The sequence below is a fragment of the Mesoplodon mirus genome, assembly GCF_964341445.2.
Source record: "Mesoplodon mirus genome assembly, chromosome: 6".
NCBI lineage: Eukaryota > Metazoa > Chordata > Mammalia > Artiodactyla > Ziphiidae > Mesoplodon > Mesoplodon mirus.
In genome coordinates, this window is record NC_138982.1 from 16,391,153 (window position 1) to 16,411,171 (window position 20,019).

At 39.9% G+C, this 20,019-nt stretch overlaps 1 protein-coding gene across 1 annotated transcript in view; it reads right to left on the reverse strand.

The window, feature by feature from the left end:
- MINDY4B (MINDY family member 4B) overlaps positions 1-4,636 on the reverse strand; it is a gene marked incomplete at both ends in the record, with an annotated part of 40,811 nt that extends 36,175 nt beyond the window's left edge. Inside the window, 3 exons of the mRNA XM_082624301.1 lie at positions 2,293-2,460; positions 4,265-4,292; positions 4,530-4,636. Of these exons, the coding sequence (XP_082480427.1) occupies positions 2,293-2,460; positions 4,265-4,292; positions 4,530-4,636 (303 nt within the window). The remainder of the gene's footprint in view (positions 1-2,292; positions 2,461-4,264; positions 4,293-4,529) is intronic.
- Between the last annotated feature and the right edge of the window lie 15,383 nt (positions 4,637-20,019).

The window sequence follows — 20,019 nt, forward strand, 5'->3', positions numbered from 1 at the left end:
GTCTCCCAGTCTTTTCCAAAGGGAGAGAATTACCTTGGAAAAATCACCGAGGAGGTCTCCAATTGCATCACGTCTGTGTTTGTAGACAAGTGGGAGAATTCAGACCCAGACTCTCCTGCCTCCACAATATAGAGAGGAACTAGAAGACTTTGGAAACACCTGTGAATGCCTTTTTTTTCCTGTTTTTAAAATGCATGACGGTGTTTTTAGAAATAGATTGTCCATTCACATGGTTCAAAATCCAGAGAGTACAAAAAGCTATGCTGAGAAGACTCCCCCCGACCCAGGGCTCTTGCCCCTCTCCCTCCCTCTACTGTTACATTTTAGGAAGTCTTCTGGAATTTCTGTGTGCATATACAGGCAAATACGGTATCAGTGTAGAATCACAGTTTTCTCTGTTTTCCATACAAAAGGTAGCCTATTTCCTGATATGTGTAAATTTTAAAATGACATTCTCCATAGAAATTCATTAGTAGCCAATAATACTTTCTGATTAAAGTGTTCATTAGAAACCTTTTACAGTAAAATATGGATACACTCAGCCCTCTGTATCTGCAGATATGGGGGGGCCAATGGTATTAGGCCATTTTATATAAGGGACTTGAGCATCGGAAGATTTTGGTTTCCTCTGGGGGCTCCTGAAATGACTCTCCCGAGGATATTGAGGGACGCTGTCTTTGCTCTAACTACTGTTTCTACAGCACAGTGTAGGCAGAATAACCACGAGGCTGGAGATGCTAATAGGATTACACATGACCTGTCTTCATTACTCAAAAAGAGATTGGTGAACTAGACACCTAAGACACAAGTTAAGGCACCATCCAGGGACTGTGAGGCCAATGAGCAAAGTGCAGCATCTCAAGAGAGCCCTGCGGCCTGTCTTCCTGTGACATCTGGCACTGGAGCACAAAAGGGAAGGTGGATTGAGGCAGAAAGATCTGTGAAGATAAGAAAGAGCACGTGGGCCTCCCAGCACGTTGGTGCCGCAGCTACGGCGGTGGAGAGAGTTGCTCTGTGAAGCCTGTGATGATGTGCGTGATGAAAAAGAACACGGGGGCTGTAGTCCCTGTGTGTATGATGATGTTGCACCTGGGCAGCCTCAGGGACAGCTACACTGAGGGTTAGAAATACTGCAGTCAGGGCCAGCCTGGCCTCTGGGCTCGAAAAGCAGGTGGAGACTATGAGGTTTCCCCAGAGGGGGTCTGGCCCCCACTCCTGCCTCTCATCAGGGACCCTGCCTGCAGGGCACAGACTGCAGAGCTTTATGTCCATGGCAGGTCTGACCGTAGGCCTTGTTGGTCTTTGCCCAGATGATCAGGCTGGTCCCGGGTGGGTTCTGCAAGCGTGCCCAGGTGTAGGGCAGCGTGTCCTCAGAAAGGAAGTGCTTCCTCCGACATTTGTCCTTAGGGCCCAAAGGAGAGGTCTCTGCCTAAGGATCTAGACTGGTCTGGAGGTTGAGGAAATGGGCTGAATGTGGGAAAACTGTCCCTAAAAGCCCTGATTTTCACTATGATTGAAAGGGTCATATTACAGGACAATCCTATTGGTGGAATCTCACCCTCGCTGGTGCTTTTTCCCTGCCTCGACCCCTGGCTTCACTTCCCCAGGTCCCGATCATGCCTCTTTGACCATGACAGCTGGTCCTTTGGCCATTCGCCAAGGCATTGCCCCCAGCCCATGCAATGAGGTGCGTCTGGGTCTCTCTGCCTCAGCCCCTCTCCCCAACCCTGGTCAAGTTTTGAATGGAACAAATAGTCCCTGGGAACAGTAGCTTCCAGGTCCACTTGGATTCTTAAGCATCGGGTTCTTTTCAAATCTGCTTATTAGTTGGCAGCCCCGGGGAACGCTTCTTTCTTGAGATCATCTCTTTGCCCCAAGACTGGGCTCGGAAATGTGTCCCCATCTCCCTCCATCCTGCCCACAGAGGACAGTGATCCTGTCTCCCACATCTACCTCGTCTTCCACCTTTGCAGTCCTCACTGGCTGCCCTGTCCTACCTTATATGTAAATTATTTGAATTTAACTCCCTCGTGGCTTCACACTTGACTGTCACACTGAGGGAGTAAATAAAGAGAGACTGAGAGTTTGGGAGGAAAAGCCTGTAACGTCACTGGTGTCCTTGAAAAATACCATAAATAAGTCATTTTAATTATATTCGCCTTTTACCAGTAACCACAGTCTGTAGTCTTATCTTCCATAATACTCTCACATGACAGCAGATAAGATTCCCCAGCCTTGTTGTTTGGGGAAGATTACGTTTCATTTCATGTTTAATTGACAAGCTATACTTACCGTGGCCACTGCTAGGGAGATAGGAAAGCCTCCCGATTTTGAAGAGATGATAGAGGGTTTGGGAACAGAACAAAGGCTACTTGATGGCCAATGTCCGTGTCCTTTTGGCTGAGGTATTCCTGTTCCATCTTCAGTTTCACCGGCAGATATATGGTTGCCTTCACGATTCTGTGTAAAATGCCACCACCAAAAAACAAAGCAAACAGAGCTGGTGATGACCTTTTTTCCCCTCTTTTCTCTCTTTCTCTCTGAAATATCAGTGCTCAGAAAATGTTGTCTCCCTTTTAAAGCTGTCTGAAAATTTTCATAAATAGCAATAAAAGAGGCAGAAAAATCCCAGTGTCTGTGTCAAAAGGGTTTCTCCTAAGTTTTATGTGACTCGGAGAGGTTAAGTGTAACTATGGAAACATAATTAACGCTATCAAGACCTTGACTTGAAATTATGTTTATAGAAGAATGTAAATGTCACTGTCTCTTGTTTTGAGAAGGCAACATTTTATAAACAATGAGTGAATCTTTCCAGTCTATATAAGGTATTTCTCATTATGTTGTTAACTGGCCAGTAAACAAAGTCAGGTTACCTCCTTTTAATTCTCTCAGATTCCTGTTGCCTAGCAAGTGAATATAATAATTTTCTTCCTTAAAAAAATCCACTCCCTACCTTTAAGAAAAATATCTATTTTTACTTTCCTTAACTGTTTCTTACGGCATTTAAATATGTTAGCATCGATTCTTCTTCCAATTTACTTCTATCCTAGTTTCATGAAACAAATTTGCCCAGTTGGTAGCTGAAACATGAAGGAAACTGCCTTCCTAGTTTTTCTGGATTCCTAGAGGCTAAGATGCTTTCTTATCTCAGAAACACAGCATCCAAGTCACAGACTACTGGTGGGATAAGATGCATTCGTAAATCGCATGGAAAATCTTTACATTTTTGGCAGGGGTTCCCCCCACCTTGAGTAAAGCATAACTTGACATTTATTTTTTTTCCTTGCAAAGATTGTTTTATCTTTTGACTATTCTATTCCCCCAAATGATAGCTAGCTTCATTTAATACTTTCAGGACTAAAACAGAAGTATTATCTCCCCAATTCTAATAGACTGGGTAAGAGAGTTTCAGCACAAATAATAAGGCTTTTGATCACAGGTTACTTGGAGCAAGGTGCTTTAGTGTTAATAGTTAAAATATTAATAATTCAGTTGTTTGATTGTATCATATATTAGTGCCAAGAAAATCACTTTAATATTTTATGCTGTGTTTGTTCAGTGATTGAATTAATATCTGAAACACAAAGTCCATTACCTTCTAACCTTTTCAGGTGATGTGAGAGAAAAACATCTTTCATCTTATACTGTATAACAGATTTTAAAATACATTTTAACACCTGAATTCAGTCATCTTTTCCTTATTTGAAGATGGTAAGGAAAACAATTTTTCAGAAGCTGAATCAAGACAATAACTATTTTCAGAACTACTTTTCTTCAGGATCACCGAAGCACTTGGGTGTCAGAATCTAGTGTTATTTCACAAGTGTAGGAACTCTAGATTCTCATATTTTTTTTTCTAAAATAATAACCACATGGTGCTTTTAATGAGGAAGAGGAGCTCAGCTCGGTGCTCTGTGGTGACCTAGATGGGTGGGATGGGGTGGAGGGCGGGAGGGAGGTCCAAGAGGGAGGGGACATATGTATACATATAGCTGATTCACTTCCTTGTACAGCAGAAACTAACACAACATTGTAAAGCAACTATACCCCAATTAAAAAGAAAAAGTAGGAAGAGATTTTAATGAAAAAAGAAAGCGCAAGAAAAGATCTTCAACAAGGTTTCTAGTTTTGTGTTTTCACACATTAAATGCTGGGTGCCTGAGTGACATTATGTGCACAGAATAAATGCAGATTATGCTGTTAATGTGATTGTTTTGAAGAAGCAGCTAGAGGAAAACACACTGGCTTTGAGAAAAAGAATTACCTGAGAAGTTGTATTATTGGTTCCCAACCTATAAATGAAAGAGAAAACGTCAAGAAAATTACTCACTACATTCAACCCTTATACCCTCAAACCTCTTCAACTTCAACCTTGCTAGGGATGGCTCTTTCTGTAAACAGTTATACCTGAAGCATTTAAAATGTAAATCTGTAACGGACACTTCTCATGTGGCAAGCGTAAAAGCTGATTGCTTAAACACCTAAAATCCCTCTGGTTCTAGAGAAATGAGAAAATGAGAACATCTTACCGGTGATAACTAAAGATTTCCCTCCACTTGTCCAGAAATGAAATCTTCCTAGTTATCTCCTCTAAATCCAGCTCTTGGGAGCTCTGTTCCGGGACTGAGGGCTCCATAGCCGTTTAGATAATGTAAGGAATTAGAAGAAGGAAGTTGTTCAGGTGGGAGGGAGAGGGCTGGCAGTGAAGTGAGATGGCTGGCATAGATGCCCAAGTGAAGTGTGTGCAACCCCTACTTTTTGACCAGAAAAGAGATCACACCACCCAGTAACAGCTTTGGGCGTTTTGTAAGCCCCTGCTATCAGATAATGATTAAACTTTCATTAGAGGTAGAATACTTTTGTGTTTTTCTTCACTGTATGGACGCCATGAATGTTTAATCCAAGACACAGATTTATAAAGAAAGGGACTGCCATTACTTACCTGTATCAAAGCAACTGGGATAATTTAATCAATGAGAGATACCATGCTGGTGGAATGTGATAGCACCTTATTCTGTGGTGCCTCCTTGGAAATACGTAGTCAAAGAGGATAAAAGCCATCATGCTGATATTGAAAAACGATAGCAGCTACTATTGGGTAATACATAGGCTGAGGAAGAATCTGGCCAAAGGATATTTGATATAGATTTTAGTCCACAGAAATATTACACAATTTGAAGAGGGACTGGTTTGGTTTGTTTTGGGGAGAAATTTAAAGGTATGTCCCTTCCTATTGGCTGAATGAATTGTAGCTGTAATAACTGGCATAAAAAATAATATTGATGGCTGTGTAGGTTAATTTTATGTGTCAACTTGCTAGACTATGGTACCGAGTTTTTGGTCAAATACCAGTCCAGATGTTGCTGTAAAGATATTTTTTAGATATAATTAACATTTAAATGGTAGGGTTATGGTTTCTCTGGGTATATGCCCAGTAGTGGGATTGCTGGGTCATATGGTAGTTCTATTTTTAGTTTTTTAAGGAACCTCCATACTGTTCTCCATAGTGGCTGTATCAATTTACATTCCCACCACAAGTGCAAGAGGGTTCCCTTTTCTCCACACCCTCTCCAGCATTTATTGTTTGTAGATTTTTTGATGATGGCCATTCTGACAGGTGTGACAGATGAATGGATAAAGAATATACAATGGAATATTACTCAGCCATAAAAAGGAATGAAATTGGGTCATTTGTAGAGACGTGGATGGATCTAGAGACTGTCTTACAGAGTGAAGTAAGTCAGAAAGAGAAAAACAAATATCATATATTAATGCATAAATGTGGAACCTAGAAAAATGGTACAGATGAACTGGTTTGCAGGGCAGAAATTGAGACATAGATGTAGAGAACAAATGTATGGACACCAAGGGGAGAAAGCGGGTGTGGGAGATGGTGGTGGTGGTGTGATGAATTGAAGATTGGGATTGACATATATACACTAATATGTATAAAATGGATAACTAAGAAGAACCTGCTATATAAAAAATAAATCAAATAAAATTCAAAAAAAAATTAAATTGGTGATTTTGAGTAAAGCAGAGATTATCCTTTGTAATGTGGGTGAGTCTTATCCAATCAGTTGAATGCCTTAAGAGAAAAGACCAAGGTCCGCAGAGAATGAAGGAATTTGGCCTCTAAACAGCCTTTAGACCTGAGCCTGAAACATCAATTCTTCCCTGGGCCCCCAGCCTGCCAGCCTGCTGTGCATATTTCAGATTTGCCAGTCCCCACAATCATGTGGCCAGTTAGTTTAAGGAAATTATATATATATATATATATATATATATATATATATATATGTGTGTGTATATATATATGAGAGAGAGACAGAGAGACAGAGAGACGGAGAGAGAGAGAGAGAGATCCACATGTCCTACTGGTTCTGTTTCTCTGGAGAACCCTGAGAAATACAATGGTTTTATCAAAACAAATAATGGTTAACAGAAAAGGGTTCCTGTCTTTTCTAACCTAAATTGGACCTCTTCAGCAGGAGGTCACTTTCTCTATGACATATCTGATCATGAGTTTTGTAAAATTCTGGGAATACTAAGAGGTCAAAGCAAAGAGGCTATGTGGATTTATGATGACTAGAGTAGTCAGGGCTGAGGGGACTGGTTATATATTGAAACACAGCAAGTCACCACATCAACCAGAGGCAGATTTAAATGTCTACAGTTTTGCTTGGAAATGCTCTACTTCCGGTTTCTTAAACTAACTTTTAGTGATTGCTTAACCATTTCACATTCACAGGTCTCATAAACTTCCACCAGGTTCAGTATTTTTATTGTAAACATAAGAGGCATAAAGAAATCCTTTCTTATCTCCCTCCTCTAACCATACATCCTCCTTTAAAAAAAGCTTTACTCTGCTTTCCTCTTTATAATTTTATAGTTTTTTAAAAAATAAATTTTATTTATTTATTTATTTATTTGGCTGTGTTGGGTCTTCGTTTCTATGCAAGGGCTTTCTCTAGGTGTGGCGAGTGGGGGCCACTCTTCATCGCGGTGCGCGGGCCTCTCACTGTCGCGGCCTCTCCTGTTGCGGAGCATAGGCTCCGGATGCGCAGGCTCAGTAGTTGTGGCTCACGGGCTCAGTTGCTTCACAGCATGTGGGATCTTCCCACACCAGGGCTCAAACCCGTGTCCCCTGCATTGGCAGGCAGATTCTCAACCACTGCACCACCAGGGAAGCCCAATTTTATAGTTTTAATGGTGGCATCAGTATTTAATATTTATTGGGCACCCCCTAACCCCCGCTATAGAAAAACAATGAAAATACTTGATCCTTGCTCTCAAATAATATAAAGGTGAGAAATGTCTTGGAATTTCCAATTTAGAAAGTCATATTAAAAAATTAATTCTGGATCTACCATTTAAATAATTTAACAACCCTAAACCAAGAAGGAGGAGTAGGTGAGAAAACTGTTTTTCTTAAGAATCATTATTAAGTCTGTGTATTTGGAACTATGTCTGTGTCCTGGTTTACAGAGAATTCTATAAAGGTGGAAGCGTAAGCCCCATTGACTAGACAACTTACTAATGCACCATTCTGTTGGGTTCAATAAAAATATTTTGAGTACTTCCTGTGTGCCAGGCACTTGGAGATACCAAGGTGAGTAAGATGCGGTTCTTGCTCTTTCTAGCAGAGGAAACAGGCACACAGGGAGGGGAAAATGCTGTGAGAACAGTGGCTCGGGGCTGTGGGAGCACAGGGGGGCAGGTAGGAAAGCAGAGTGGTAAAGGGCATGGCCTCTGGGCCCCAGCTGCTTAGTTTTGAATCATGGTTTCACCGCTTGCTAGCTGTGTGGCCTTGGGCAAGTTATTTAACCTCTCTGTACCCAGTTTATTCATCTGTGAAATGGGGATAGTTCCATATCTTTACCATGTTGAGACTTCTAATCGATGAAAATGGTGTATCACTCTACTTATGTAGATCTTATTTATCTTTCCATTGTTTAATCCTTAAAAGTAGAATGCCTGAACCAAATGTTATGGTTATTTTAAAGAGTTTTGCTACTGCCAAATTTTGTTATTGTTTGTGAGCATTCCGTGCCCAGCCCCTTTTGTTCCTTATATTTCTAAGTTGGAATTCATGGTCCCATTCTTTTCAATCAAGAAAGTGCTGTCTTTACTACCCTTCCTTTCTTTTTCTTTCAGTTAGATGTTGATAAGAGTTCTATAAATGGAAAGGGCTGGCCTCTGGACTACACCAGGAGTTAAGAATGTGACTCAGCTACATCCAGAGGAAGCCACCGAGGGGTGGGCTTTTTGTCAAAAGAGTTAGAGTAGGAGCTGGGTGTAAGAAGTAGGGTGGAAAGAAAGGATGGGATTGGGGGATCTGGGGCCAGATCTGGAGAGATAGGGCAGGAAAGGTGTACACAAATATGTAGAATTTGGGGTTATCCCCGTCACTTTTTAATACCTTTGCCCCCACCCCACGGCACATGAAGTCACCTAAATCTCCTGTCCCAAGACTGCCCATGATGCATCAAAGGATTGGGGCTGAATACAGGGTCTCATGCAGCAATGGATCTGCAGCAGCAAAAGGAAAGAGTACAAAGCAGGGGCCATGGGGGAGGAGGGAAGTTTTGCAGCCCTGCAGTGGGGCAGGGGGATGGTGCAGGGTCTGAAATCCTTCACCTATAAAGGACATACACTATGTAAGTGCAGAAACCTGTGCCTGAATCCATTTGCTTTCTTTCTTGATAATTTTGAAAAATAATATCAATGATTTCATGAGAAAAGCTAGTTTTTATTTCAAACTTGGAAATTAACATGTAAACATTTCATGTTATTAACATTTGCTATAGGTTCCCAGAAAACTATGACTGATCATTACAGTATTTACTCAGTTCATCCTTAGGGTCAAATTTGAAGACCTTGGGCTTGCAAGCATTTTGACCGGCTTGAAAAATTATCCCCAACCTTTCTCCTTGCTGTTTTTACATGAGACTTTATTAACAGAAATCTGGAAGCAGAATTTTAGAGCCTTTCGATTTTTTTTCTGAAATAAAATCTTGTTAGTGTTTAATTAACCTTACCCCTGGAAAGCTCTTCCTTAGGATTAAGTTAAATCCTTTATGGTTTAATTATCATTCATTTTCTTTAGTTCTTCTTTCTGTGGAGATGGAAATTTCCTGATTATAGTCCTTCCTTAAAGAATTCTGCCAATCCACTGGAAACTAGAAGATAGTTGATATATTCCCCTTTTGTTCTTTGGTGGTGTTGTAAGGAAAAGAAAGAGGGTGGCAGGCCCAGGGTCAAATCCCAGGACCTCTCCCATGACCGTAACCTTGGAGAAGTTATTTAGTTTCTCTGAGCTTCACTTTCCGTATCTCCTTTGACTTACCTCACAGAATCATAATGAATATGACCTACGCGAAAACTCCTAACCTTTAGCCAATGTTCTCTTGCCTCTTATATATTAAAAATTCTCCTTTAAAAGTTTTACTTTTTCCTACCTTTACGCATTCTAGGGGTGATAGCACAGGCTTGGGATAGAGCTAGAAGTCAAAAAGTCCTAAAGTATGAAGACTGGGGCATTTGTCCCTCAGTCAGTGGCCATGAGGTCGTTGGTTGGTCACTTAGTCACTGGTATGGGCCACAGTCCTCCTCCAAAAGGTCTTAAAGACCAATGTGGTGTAATGGGATATACATATTTGGTCTTTGTCCCCAGTTCCTGTCAAACCGTTGGAATTTCAATTGTAGAACACCTAGGTGGTGTTGGAGAAATAGCAAATTAGTTGGTTTCAGGAAAAAAACATCTCTCATCTGGTGTCAGAAGGAATCTGAGAACCAGTATTTAAAGCACATATCCTGGAGTCAGACTGGGTGGGAATCTTTGCTCCTCTGCTATATTAGTTATCTATTGCTGCACAAGAAATTACCACAAATTTAGCAGCTTAGAACAGTACCTATTTACTATGTCGCAGTTTCTCCTGCTCAGGAGTCCAGACATGGTTTAGCATCCTCTGCTCAAGGTCTCACCAGGCTGAAATTAAGGTGTTTGCCAGGCCTTGAGTTCTCATCTAGACTCACAGTGCTCTTCTAAGCTCACATAGTTGTTGACAGAACTCATTTGCTTGTGACTCTAGAACTTATTTCTTCAAGACCAGCAGGAGAAAGGGAGGCTCTGATGCTTCAAGTCTCTGATCTTGGGAAAAGCCTAAGCTCTCTTATAAAGGACTAACTTGATTAGGCCAGGTCCACCCAGAGATATCTCCCTTTTGATTAATTGGGAGTCAAACTGATTAGGGACCTTAATTACATCTGCAAAATTCCTTAACCTTTGCCATATGAGGTAACATAATCATGGCCCACCACCTTTGCCATAGTCTGTTGGCTTTTTCAGATGGTCTCTTTCTTGTGTGAGTTGTATCTTTCAAGAAATTGGTCAATTTTATTTAAGTTACCAAATTTGTGAGCATAGAGTTGTTTATAGTATTCCTTTATTATCCTTTTAATATCCATGAGATCTGTAGTGATGTCCCCTCTTTAATTTCATTTTTTTATTTTGATTTATGTTAATTATTATATATGGCTTATATCATCATACGTAAAAAGTAACCAAGCAGAATTTTAAAAGCCCTTAGCTATTATATATTATCTACTCACTTTTTTTTTTAACATCTTTATTGGAGTATAATTGCTTTACAATGGTGTGTTAGTTTCTGCTTTATGACAAAGTGAATCAGCTATACATATACCTATATCCCCATACCTCCTCCCTCTTGTGTCTCCCTCCCACCCTCTCTACCCCACCCCTCTAGGTGGTCACAAAGCACCAAGCTGATCTCCCTGTGCTATGCAGCTGCTTCCCACTAGCTATCTATTTCACATTTGGTAGTGTATATATGTCCGTGCCACTCTCTCACTTCGTCCCAGCTTATGCTTCCCCCTCCCTGTGTCCTCAAGTCCATTCTCTACGTCTGCGTCTTTATTCTTGTCCTGCACCTAGGTTCTTCAGAACCTATTTATTTATTTATTTATTCTTTAGATTCCATATGTATGTGTTAGCATACGGTATTTGTTTTTCTCTTTCTGACTTAATTCACTCTGTATGACAGACTCTAGGTCCAACCACCTTACTACAAATAACTAAATTTCTCTTCTTTTTATGGATGAGTAATATTCCATTGTATATGTGTGCCACAACTTCTTTATCCATTCATCCGATGATGGACACTTAGGTTGTTTCCATGTCCTGGCTATTGTAAATAGAGCTGCAATGAACATTGTGGTACATGACTCTTTTTGTTATGGTTTTCTCAGTGTATAGGATTTTATGGTTTTCTCAGTGTATATGCCCAGTAGTGGGATTGCTGTGTCATATGGTAGTTCTATTTTTACTTTTCTAAGGAACCTCCATACTGTTCTCCATAGTGGCTGTATCAATTTACATTCCCATCAACAGTGCAAGAGGGTTCCCTTTTTTCCACACCCTCTCCAGCATTTATTGTTTGTAGATTTTTTGATGATGCCCATTCTGACTGGTGTGAGGGCATACCTCATTGTAGTTTTGACTTGCATTTCTCTAATGATTAGTGATGTGGAGCATCTTTTCATGTGTTTTTTGGCAATCTGTATATCTTCTTTGGAGAAATGTCTATTTAGGTCTTCTGCCCATTTTTGGAGTGAGTTGTTTTTTTAATATTGAGCTGCATGAGCTGCTTGTAAATTTTGGAGATTAATCCTTTGTCAGTTGCTTCATTTGCAAATATTTTCTCCCATTCTGAGGGTTGTCTTTTCATCTTGTTTATGTTTTCCTTTGCTGTGCAAAATCTTTTAAGTTTCATTACGTCCCATTTGTTTATTTTTGTTTTTATTTCTATTTCTCTAGGAGGTGGGTCAAAAAGGATCTTGCTGTGATTTATGTCATAGTGTTCTGCCTATGTTTTCCTCTAAGTATTTTATAGTGTCTGGACTTACTTTGAGGTCTTTAATCCATTTTGAGTTTATCTTTGTGGATGATGTTAGGGAGTGTTCTAATTTCATTCTTTTACATATAGCTGTCCAGTTTTCCCAGCACCACTTATTGAAGAGGCTGTCTTTTCTCCATTGTATATTCTTGCCTCCTTTATCAAAAATGAGGTGACCCTATGTGCGTGGGTTTATCTCTGGGCTTTCTACCTGTTGCATTCATCTATATTTCTGTTTTTGTGCCAGTACCCTACTATCTTGGTTACTGTAGCTTTGTAGTATAGTCTGAGGCCCAGGAGCCTGATTCTTCCAGCTCCATTTTCCTTTCTCAGGATTGATTTGGCTATTCGGGGTCTTTTGTGTTTCCATACAAATTGTGAACATTTATTCTAGTTCTGTGAAAAATGCCAGTGGTAGTTTGATAGGGATTGCATTGAATCTGTAGATTGCTTTGGGTAGTAGAGTCATTTTCACAATGTTGATTCTTCCAATCCAAGAACGTGGTATATCTCTCCATCTGCTTGTATCACCTTTAATTTCTTTTATCAGTGTCTTTTAGTTTTCTGCATACAGGTCTTTTGTCTCCTTAGGTAGGTTTATTCCTAGGTATTCTATTCTTTTTGTTGCAGTGGTAAATGGGATTGTTTCCTTAATTTCTCTTTCCTTAATTTCTCTTTCAGATTTTTCCTGTACATGTTTTGAAAAATGTACAGGGATGCAAGAGATTTCTGTGCATTAATTTTGTATCCTGCTACTTTACCAAATTCATTGATTAGCTCTAGTAGTTTTCTGGTACCATCTTTAGGATTCTCTAGTATAGTATCATGTCATCTGCAAACAGTGACAGCTTTACTTCTTTTTTTCCAATTTGGATTCCTTTTATTTCTTTTTCTTCTCTGATTGCTGTGACTAAAACTTCCAAAACTATCTTGAATAATGGTGAAAGTGGACAACCTTGTCTTTTTCTTCATCTTAGAGGAAATGGTTTCAGTTTTTCACCACTGAGAATGATGTTGGCTCTGGGTTTGTCATATATAGCCTTTATTATGTTGAAGTAAGTCCCTCTATGCCTACTTTCTGGAGGGTTTTTATCATAAATGGGTGTTAAATTTTGTCAAAAGCTTTTTATGCATCTATTGAGGAGATCATATGGTTTTTCTCCTTCGATTTGTTAATATGGTTTATCACATTGATTGATTTGCATATATTGAAGAATCCTTGCATTCCTGGGATAAACCCCACTTGATCATGGTGTATGATCCTTTTAATGTGCTGTTGGATTCTGTTTGCTAGTATTTTGTTGAGGAATTTTGCATCTATGTTCATCAGTGATATTGGCCTGTAGTTTTCTTTCTTGTGACATCTTTGTCTGGTTTTGGTATCAGAGTGATGGTGGCCTCGTAAAATGAATTTGGGAGTGTTCCTCGCTCTGCTATATTTTGGAAGACTTTGAGAAGGATAGGTGTTAGCTCTTCTCTAAATGTTTGATAGAATTCACCTGTGAAGCCGTCTGGTCCTGGGCTTTTGTTTGTTGGAAGATTTTTTTTATCACAGTCTCAATTTCAGTGCTTGTGAATGGTCTGTTTATATTTTATTTCTTCCTGGTTCAGTCTCGAAGGTTGTGCTTTTCTAAAAATTTGTCCATTTCTTCCAGATTGTCCATTTTATTGGCATATACTTGCTTGTAGTAATCTCTCATGATCTTTTGTATTTCTGCAGTGTCAGTTGTTACTTCTCCTTTTTCATTTCTAATTCTACTGATTTGAGTCTTCTCCCTTTTTTCTTGATGTGTCTGGCTAATGGTTTTCAATTTTGTTTATCTTCTCAAAGAATCAGCTTTTAGTTTTATTGAGCTTTGCTATTGTTCCCTTCATTTCTTTTTCATTTATTTCTGATCTGATCTTTATGATTTCTTTCCTTCTGCTAACTTTGGGGTTTTTTTTTGTTCTTCTTTCTCTAATTGCTTTAGGTGTAAGGTTAGGTTGTTTATTTGAGATGTTTCTTGTTTCTTGAGGTAGGATTATATTACTATAAACTTCCCTCTTAGAACTGCTTTTGCTGCATCCCATAACTTTTTTGTCATCGTGTTTTCATTGTCATTCGTTTCTAGGTATATGTTGATTTCCTCTTTGATTTCTTCAGTGATCTCTTGGTTATTTAGTAGTGTATTGTTTAGCCTACACATGTTTGTATTTTTTACAGATTTTTTCCTGTAATTGATATCTAGTCTTATAGCGTTGTGGTCGGGAAAGATACTTGATATGATTTCAATTTTCTTAAATTTACTGAGGCTTGATTTGTGACCCAAGATATGATCTATCCTGGAGAAAGTTCCATGAGCACTTGAGAAGAAAGTGTATTCTGTTGTTTTTGGATGGAATGTCCTATAAATATCAGTTAAGTCCATATTGTTTACTGTATCATTTAAAGCTTGTGTTTCCTTATTCATTTTCATTTTGGTTGATCCGTCCATTGGTGAAAGTGGGGTGTTAAAGTTCCCTACTGTTATTGTGTTACTGTCTATTTCACCTTTTATGGCTGTTAGTATTTGCCTTATGTATTGAGGTGCTCCTATGTTGGGTGCATAAATATTTACAATTGTTATATCTTCTTCTTGGATTGATCCCTTGATCATTATGTAGTGTCCTTCTTGTCTCTTATAATAATCTTTGTTTTAAAGTCTATTTTGTCTGATATGAGAATTGCTACTCCAGCTTTCTTTTGATTTCCATTAGCATGGAATACCTTTTTCCATCCCCTCACTTTCAGTCTGTATGTGCCCTTAGGTGTGAAGTGAGTCACTTGTAGACAGCATATATACGGGTCTTGTTTTTGTATCCATTCAGCCAGTCTATATCTTTTGGTTGGAGCATTTAATCCATTTACATTTAAGGTAATGTTCAATATGTATGTTCCTATTCCCATTTTCTTAATTGTTTTGGGTTTGTTATTGTACGTCTTTTCCTTCTCTTGTGTCTCCTGCCTAGAGAAGTTCCTTTAGCATTTGTTGTAAAGCTTGTTTGGTGATGATGAATTCTCTTAGCTTTTGCTTGTCTGTAAAGCTTTTAATTTCTCCGTCAAATCTGAATGAGATCCTTGCTGGGTAGAGTAATCTTGGTTGTAGGTTTTTCTCTTTCATCACTTTAAATATGTCCTGCCACTTCCTTCTGGCTTACAGAGTTTCTGCTGAAAGATCAGCTGTTAACTTTATGGGAATTTCCTTGTATGTTATTTGTTGTTTTTCCCTTGCTGCTTTTAATGTTTTTTTCTTTGTATTTAATTTTTGATAGTTTGATTAATATGTGTTTTGGTGTGTTTCTCCTTGGATTTATCCTGTATGGGAGTCTCTCTGCTTCCTGGACTTGACTGACTATTTCCTTTCCCATATTAGGGAAGTTTTCAACTATAATCTCTTCAAATATTTTCTCAGTCTCTTTCTTTTTCTCTTCTTCTTTTTGGACCTGTATAATTCGAATGTTGGTGTGTTTAATGTTGTCCCAGAAGTGTCTGAGACTGTCCTCAATTCTTTTATTTCTTTTTTCTTTGTTCTGCTCTATGGTAGTTATTTCCACTGTTTCATCTTCAGGTCACTTATCCGTTCTTCTGCCTCAGTTATTTTGCTATTGATCCCTTCTAGAGAATTTTTAATTTCATTTATTGTGTTGTTCATCACTGTTTGTTTGCTCTTTATTTCTTCTAGGTCCTTGTTAAACATTTCTTGTATTTTCTCCATTCTTTTTCCAAGATTTTGGGTCATCTTTACTATCATTACTCTGAATTCTTTTTCAGGTAGACTGCCTATTTCCTCTTCATTTTTTTGGTCTGGTGAGTTTTTACCTAACTTCCTCATCTGCTGTGTGTTTCTCTGTCTTCTCATTTTGCTTATCTTACTGTGTTTGGGGTCTCCTTTTTGCAGGCTGCATGTTTGTAGTTTCCATTTGTTTTTGGTGTCTGCCCCCAGTGGCTAAGGTTGGTTCAGTGGGTTGTGTAGGCTTCCTGGTGGAGGGGACTGGTGCCTGTGTTCAGGTGGATGAGGCTGGATCTTGTCTTTCTGGTGGGCAGGACTGCATCCGGTTGTGTGTTTTGGGGCGTCTGTGACATTATTATTATTTTAGGCAGCCTCTCTACTAATGGGTGGGGTTGTGTTCCTGTCTTGCTAGTTGTTTGGCATAGGGTATCCATCACTGTAGCTTGCTGGTCGTTGAGTGGAGCTGGGTGTTAGCGTTGAGATGGAGATCTCTGGGAGAGCTTTTGCCATTTGATATTATGTAGAAGCTGGGAGGTCTCTGGTGACCTGATGTCCTGGCTCTCCCAACTCAGAGGCACAGGCCTGACATCCGGCCAGAGCAGCAAGACCCTGTCAGCCACATGGCTCAGAAGAAAAGGGAGAAAAAGAGAAAGAAAGAAAATAAATAAAATAAAATTGTTAAAAAAATATTAAAAAGTAATAAAAAAGAGAAAAAAAAGAAAGAAAGAAAGAAGATAGTAATCAAGCCAAAAAATAAATCCACCAATGATAACAAGTGCTAAATCTATACACAAAACAAAACAAAACCAACAAAAAAATGGACAGACAGTGCCCTAGGACAGATGTTAAAAGCAAATTTAAACAGACAAAATCACACAAAGAAGCATACACATACACACTAACAAAAAGAGAAAAAGGAAGAAAAAATATATATCGTTCCTCCCAAAGTCCACCGCCTCAATTTTGGGATGATTCGTTGTCTATTCAGGTATTCCACAGATGCAGGGTACATCAAGTTGATTGTGGAGATTTAATCTGCTGCTCCTGAGGCTGCACGGAGAAATTTCTCTTTCTCTTCTTTGCACAGCTCCTGGGGTTCAGCTTTCGATTTGGCCCCACCTCTGCATGTAGGTCACCTGAGGGCATCTGTTCCTTGCCCAGACAGGACGGGTTTAAAGGAGCAGCCTATTCGGGGGCTCTGGCTCACTCAGGCTGGGGTGAGGGAGGGGTATGGAATGCGGGGCAAGCCTGCGGTGGCAGTGGCCGGCGTGACATTGCAACAGCCTGAGATGTGCCGTGTGTTCTCCTGGGGACGTTGTCCCTGGATCACGGGACCCTGGCAGTGACGGGCTGCACAGGCTCCCGGGAGGGGATGTGTGGATAGTGACCTGTGCTTGCACACAGGTTTCTTGGTGGCTTCAGCAGCAGCCTTAGCATCTCATGCCCATCTCTGGGATCTGTGCTGATAGCCGCGGCTCACACCCGTCTCTTGAACTAATTTAGGCGGTACCCTGAATCCCCTCTTCTCGCGTACCCTGAAACAATGGTCTCGTGCCTCTTAGGCAGTTTGACTTTTTCCCGGACTCCCTCCCAGCTAGCTGTGGTGCACTAGCCCCCTTCAGGCTGTGTTCATGCCGCCAACCCCAGTCCTCTCCCTGGGACCTGACCTCCGAAGCCTGAGCCTCAGCTCCCAGCCCCTGCCCGCCCCGGTGGGTGAGCAGACAAGCCTCTTGGGCTAGTGAGTGCTGGGTGGCACCTATCTTCTGTGCAGGAATCTCTCCATTTTGCCCTCTGCACCCCTGTTGCTGCGCTTTCCTCTGTGGCTCAAAAACTCCCCGCCATCACCCCCCTGTCTCCCCCTGGCTTCCTAATGTGTGGAAACTTTTCCTCCTTCACAGCTCCCTCAGAGAGGTTCAGGTCCTGTCCCTATTCTTTGTCTCTGTTTTTTCTTTTGCCCTACCCAGGTATGTGTGGAGTTTTTTGTCTCTTGGGAAGTCTGAGGTCTTCTGCCAGCGTTCAGTAGGTGTTCTGTAGGGGTTGTTCCACATGTAGATGTATTTCTGATGTATTTGTGGGGAGGAAGGTGATCTCCACATGTTACTCCTCTGCCATCTTGAAGGTCTCTCCCCCTCTTTAATTTCTGATATTAGTCATGCTCTCTCTTTTCTTCTTAGCCTGGCTAGAGCTTTATTGATTTTATTGATCTTTTCAAAGAACCAGCTTTTGGTTCCATAGATTTTCTCTATTGATTTCCTGTTCTTAATTTTATTGATATCTGCTCTAATTTTTATGATTTATTTTCTTTGCCTTACTTTGGATCGAATTTACTCTTCTTTTTCTAGTTTCCTAAGGTGGAAATTTAGATGATTGATTTTAGATCTTCCTTACTAATATATGCATTCAATGCTATAAATTTCCCTCTAAACACTGCTTTTGCTGCATTCCACAAATTTTGATAAGTTGTGATTTATTTTCTTTTAGTTTAAAATATTTTAACTTTTGTCTTGAGATTTCTTCTTTGACCCATGTGCTATTTAGAAGTGTGTTGTTTAATCTCCACATATTTGGGGATTTCCCTGTTACCTTTCTATTATTGATTCCTAGTTTAATTCCATTGTAATCTAAGAATAGACATTGCATAATTTCTATTCTTTTAAATTTGTTAGGTTTTGTAACAACCCTAAGAGTTCAACTAGTGAACCGGGTAGATGTGTTTCATGGCCCAGGATGTGGGCACCAACCTAACACCTTATGGTCTGTTAGGTGTGTTTTATTGCCCAGAATGTGGTCTGTCTTGGTGAATGTTCCGTGTGAGCTTGAGAGGAATATATATTATTAGTTGGATGAAATATTCTATATGTCAATTATATCCAGTTGATTGATGGCATTGTTGAATTGAACTATGTCCTTACTGATTTTCCACCTGCTGGATCTGCCCATTTCTTGGAGAGGGTGTTGAAGTCTCGCACTATGATAGTGGATTCATCTATTTTCTCCTTGCAGTTCTATCAGTTTTTGCCTCATGAAGTTTGATGCTCTGTTGTTAGGCACATACATTTTAGGAATTACTATGTTCTTGGAGAATTGACCCCTTTATCATTGTGTAATATCCTTCTTTATCCCAAATTCTGTTGATAAGAAGCAAGTCACAAGTCCTGCCAACATTCAAGGGTAGGTTATTACATAGAACAGTGACTTGTTGGGGGGTCAACCTAGGGTGTGTCCACCATATCTAGATACTGGCAGTGATCTTGGACCAATCATTTCACCTTTCTGTACTTTAGTTTCTACCCTTGAAAAATGGAGATAATAATTTTAACCACATCATTGGATCACTATTAGGATTTATTAATACCTAAGAAGCATTTGGAACAGTGGAACATAGCAGGTGTTTATGACTTTTAGCAGTTTCTCTTTAAAATAGGGACATTTCCTGCACTGTCAACCTCTTAGAGTTGTTACAAAACAACTCAGGGGAATGCAAGGTCTCTGTTAACTAAAAAGCACCACACAAGTGGGGATGGGTTATTGTTTTAGGGCTTGTCTTCCTCACTCTTTTAACAAATGTTGCTTTTTGACTACTTTCTTGTATTGTGTAATGACACATAATTGTTTCTTTACATTTGTGCATGGAAGGAAGTGAAGGCTCTGCATCTATTCATCATGTTGGTGCTTCACATCTGCCTGCTTTGAGATATTTTCTGCCTTGTTTTAGCAGCTGCTCAGGCAACAGAAAGGCCACATGGCAGCAAATAAAGAGATATGAATGCACTTAAGCTGCTGTGTGATCTTATGAAAGTCACTCACCCTCTCTGAGCCTGTAGAAGTAAAATAAGGGGTTGGACAACAGTAGCTAATCTCCAGATAACCCCTTCAGTGCATACCTTCTCTGATTTTGGCTTTATTTGTCAAGTCTACCCAACTCCACTTGGAATCTCTTGACTCAGACCCATGAACTCTTTTCTTTTTATAGGCTGTTCATGGTTTTTAAGGCTTTGTGCTCTCTTCCTGGACTTTAGATCATCTAATTTTCAATGGAATCAAGAAAGCCCTTTCAGAGACAGCAGAATTCATTCTCAGGAATGAATAATAATTCTAGGAGCCAGAAGCAAAGTAATGCTAACAAAGTCAAAAGGCAGGCAAAATTAACAGATGCTCCCAGTAATGAACAAGGTGCAGAGAGGTTTTTCATAATGACTGCTTCCGTAGAGCATAAATAGGAATGCATCCCTTTCCTCCCGTCTCCCCTCACACCATCTGTTTTTTGTGTCAGGCAGTCAGTAATTGCTATATGTGACCCTTGTTGTTGGTTACAGGGACAACACTGTACACTGCAGCTTTCTTTGCTTTCT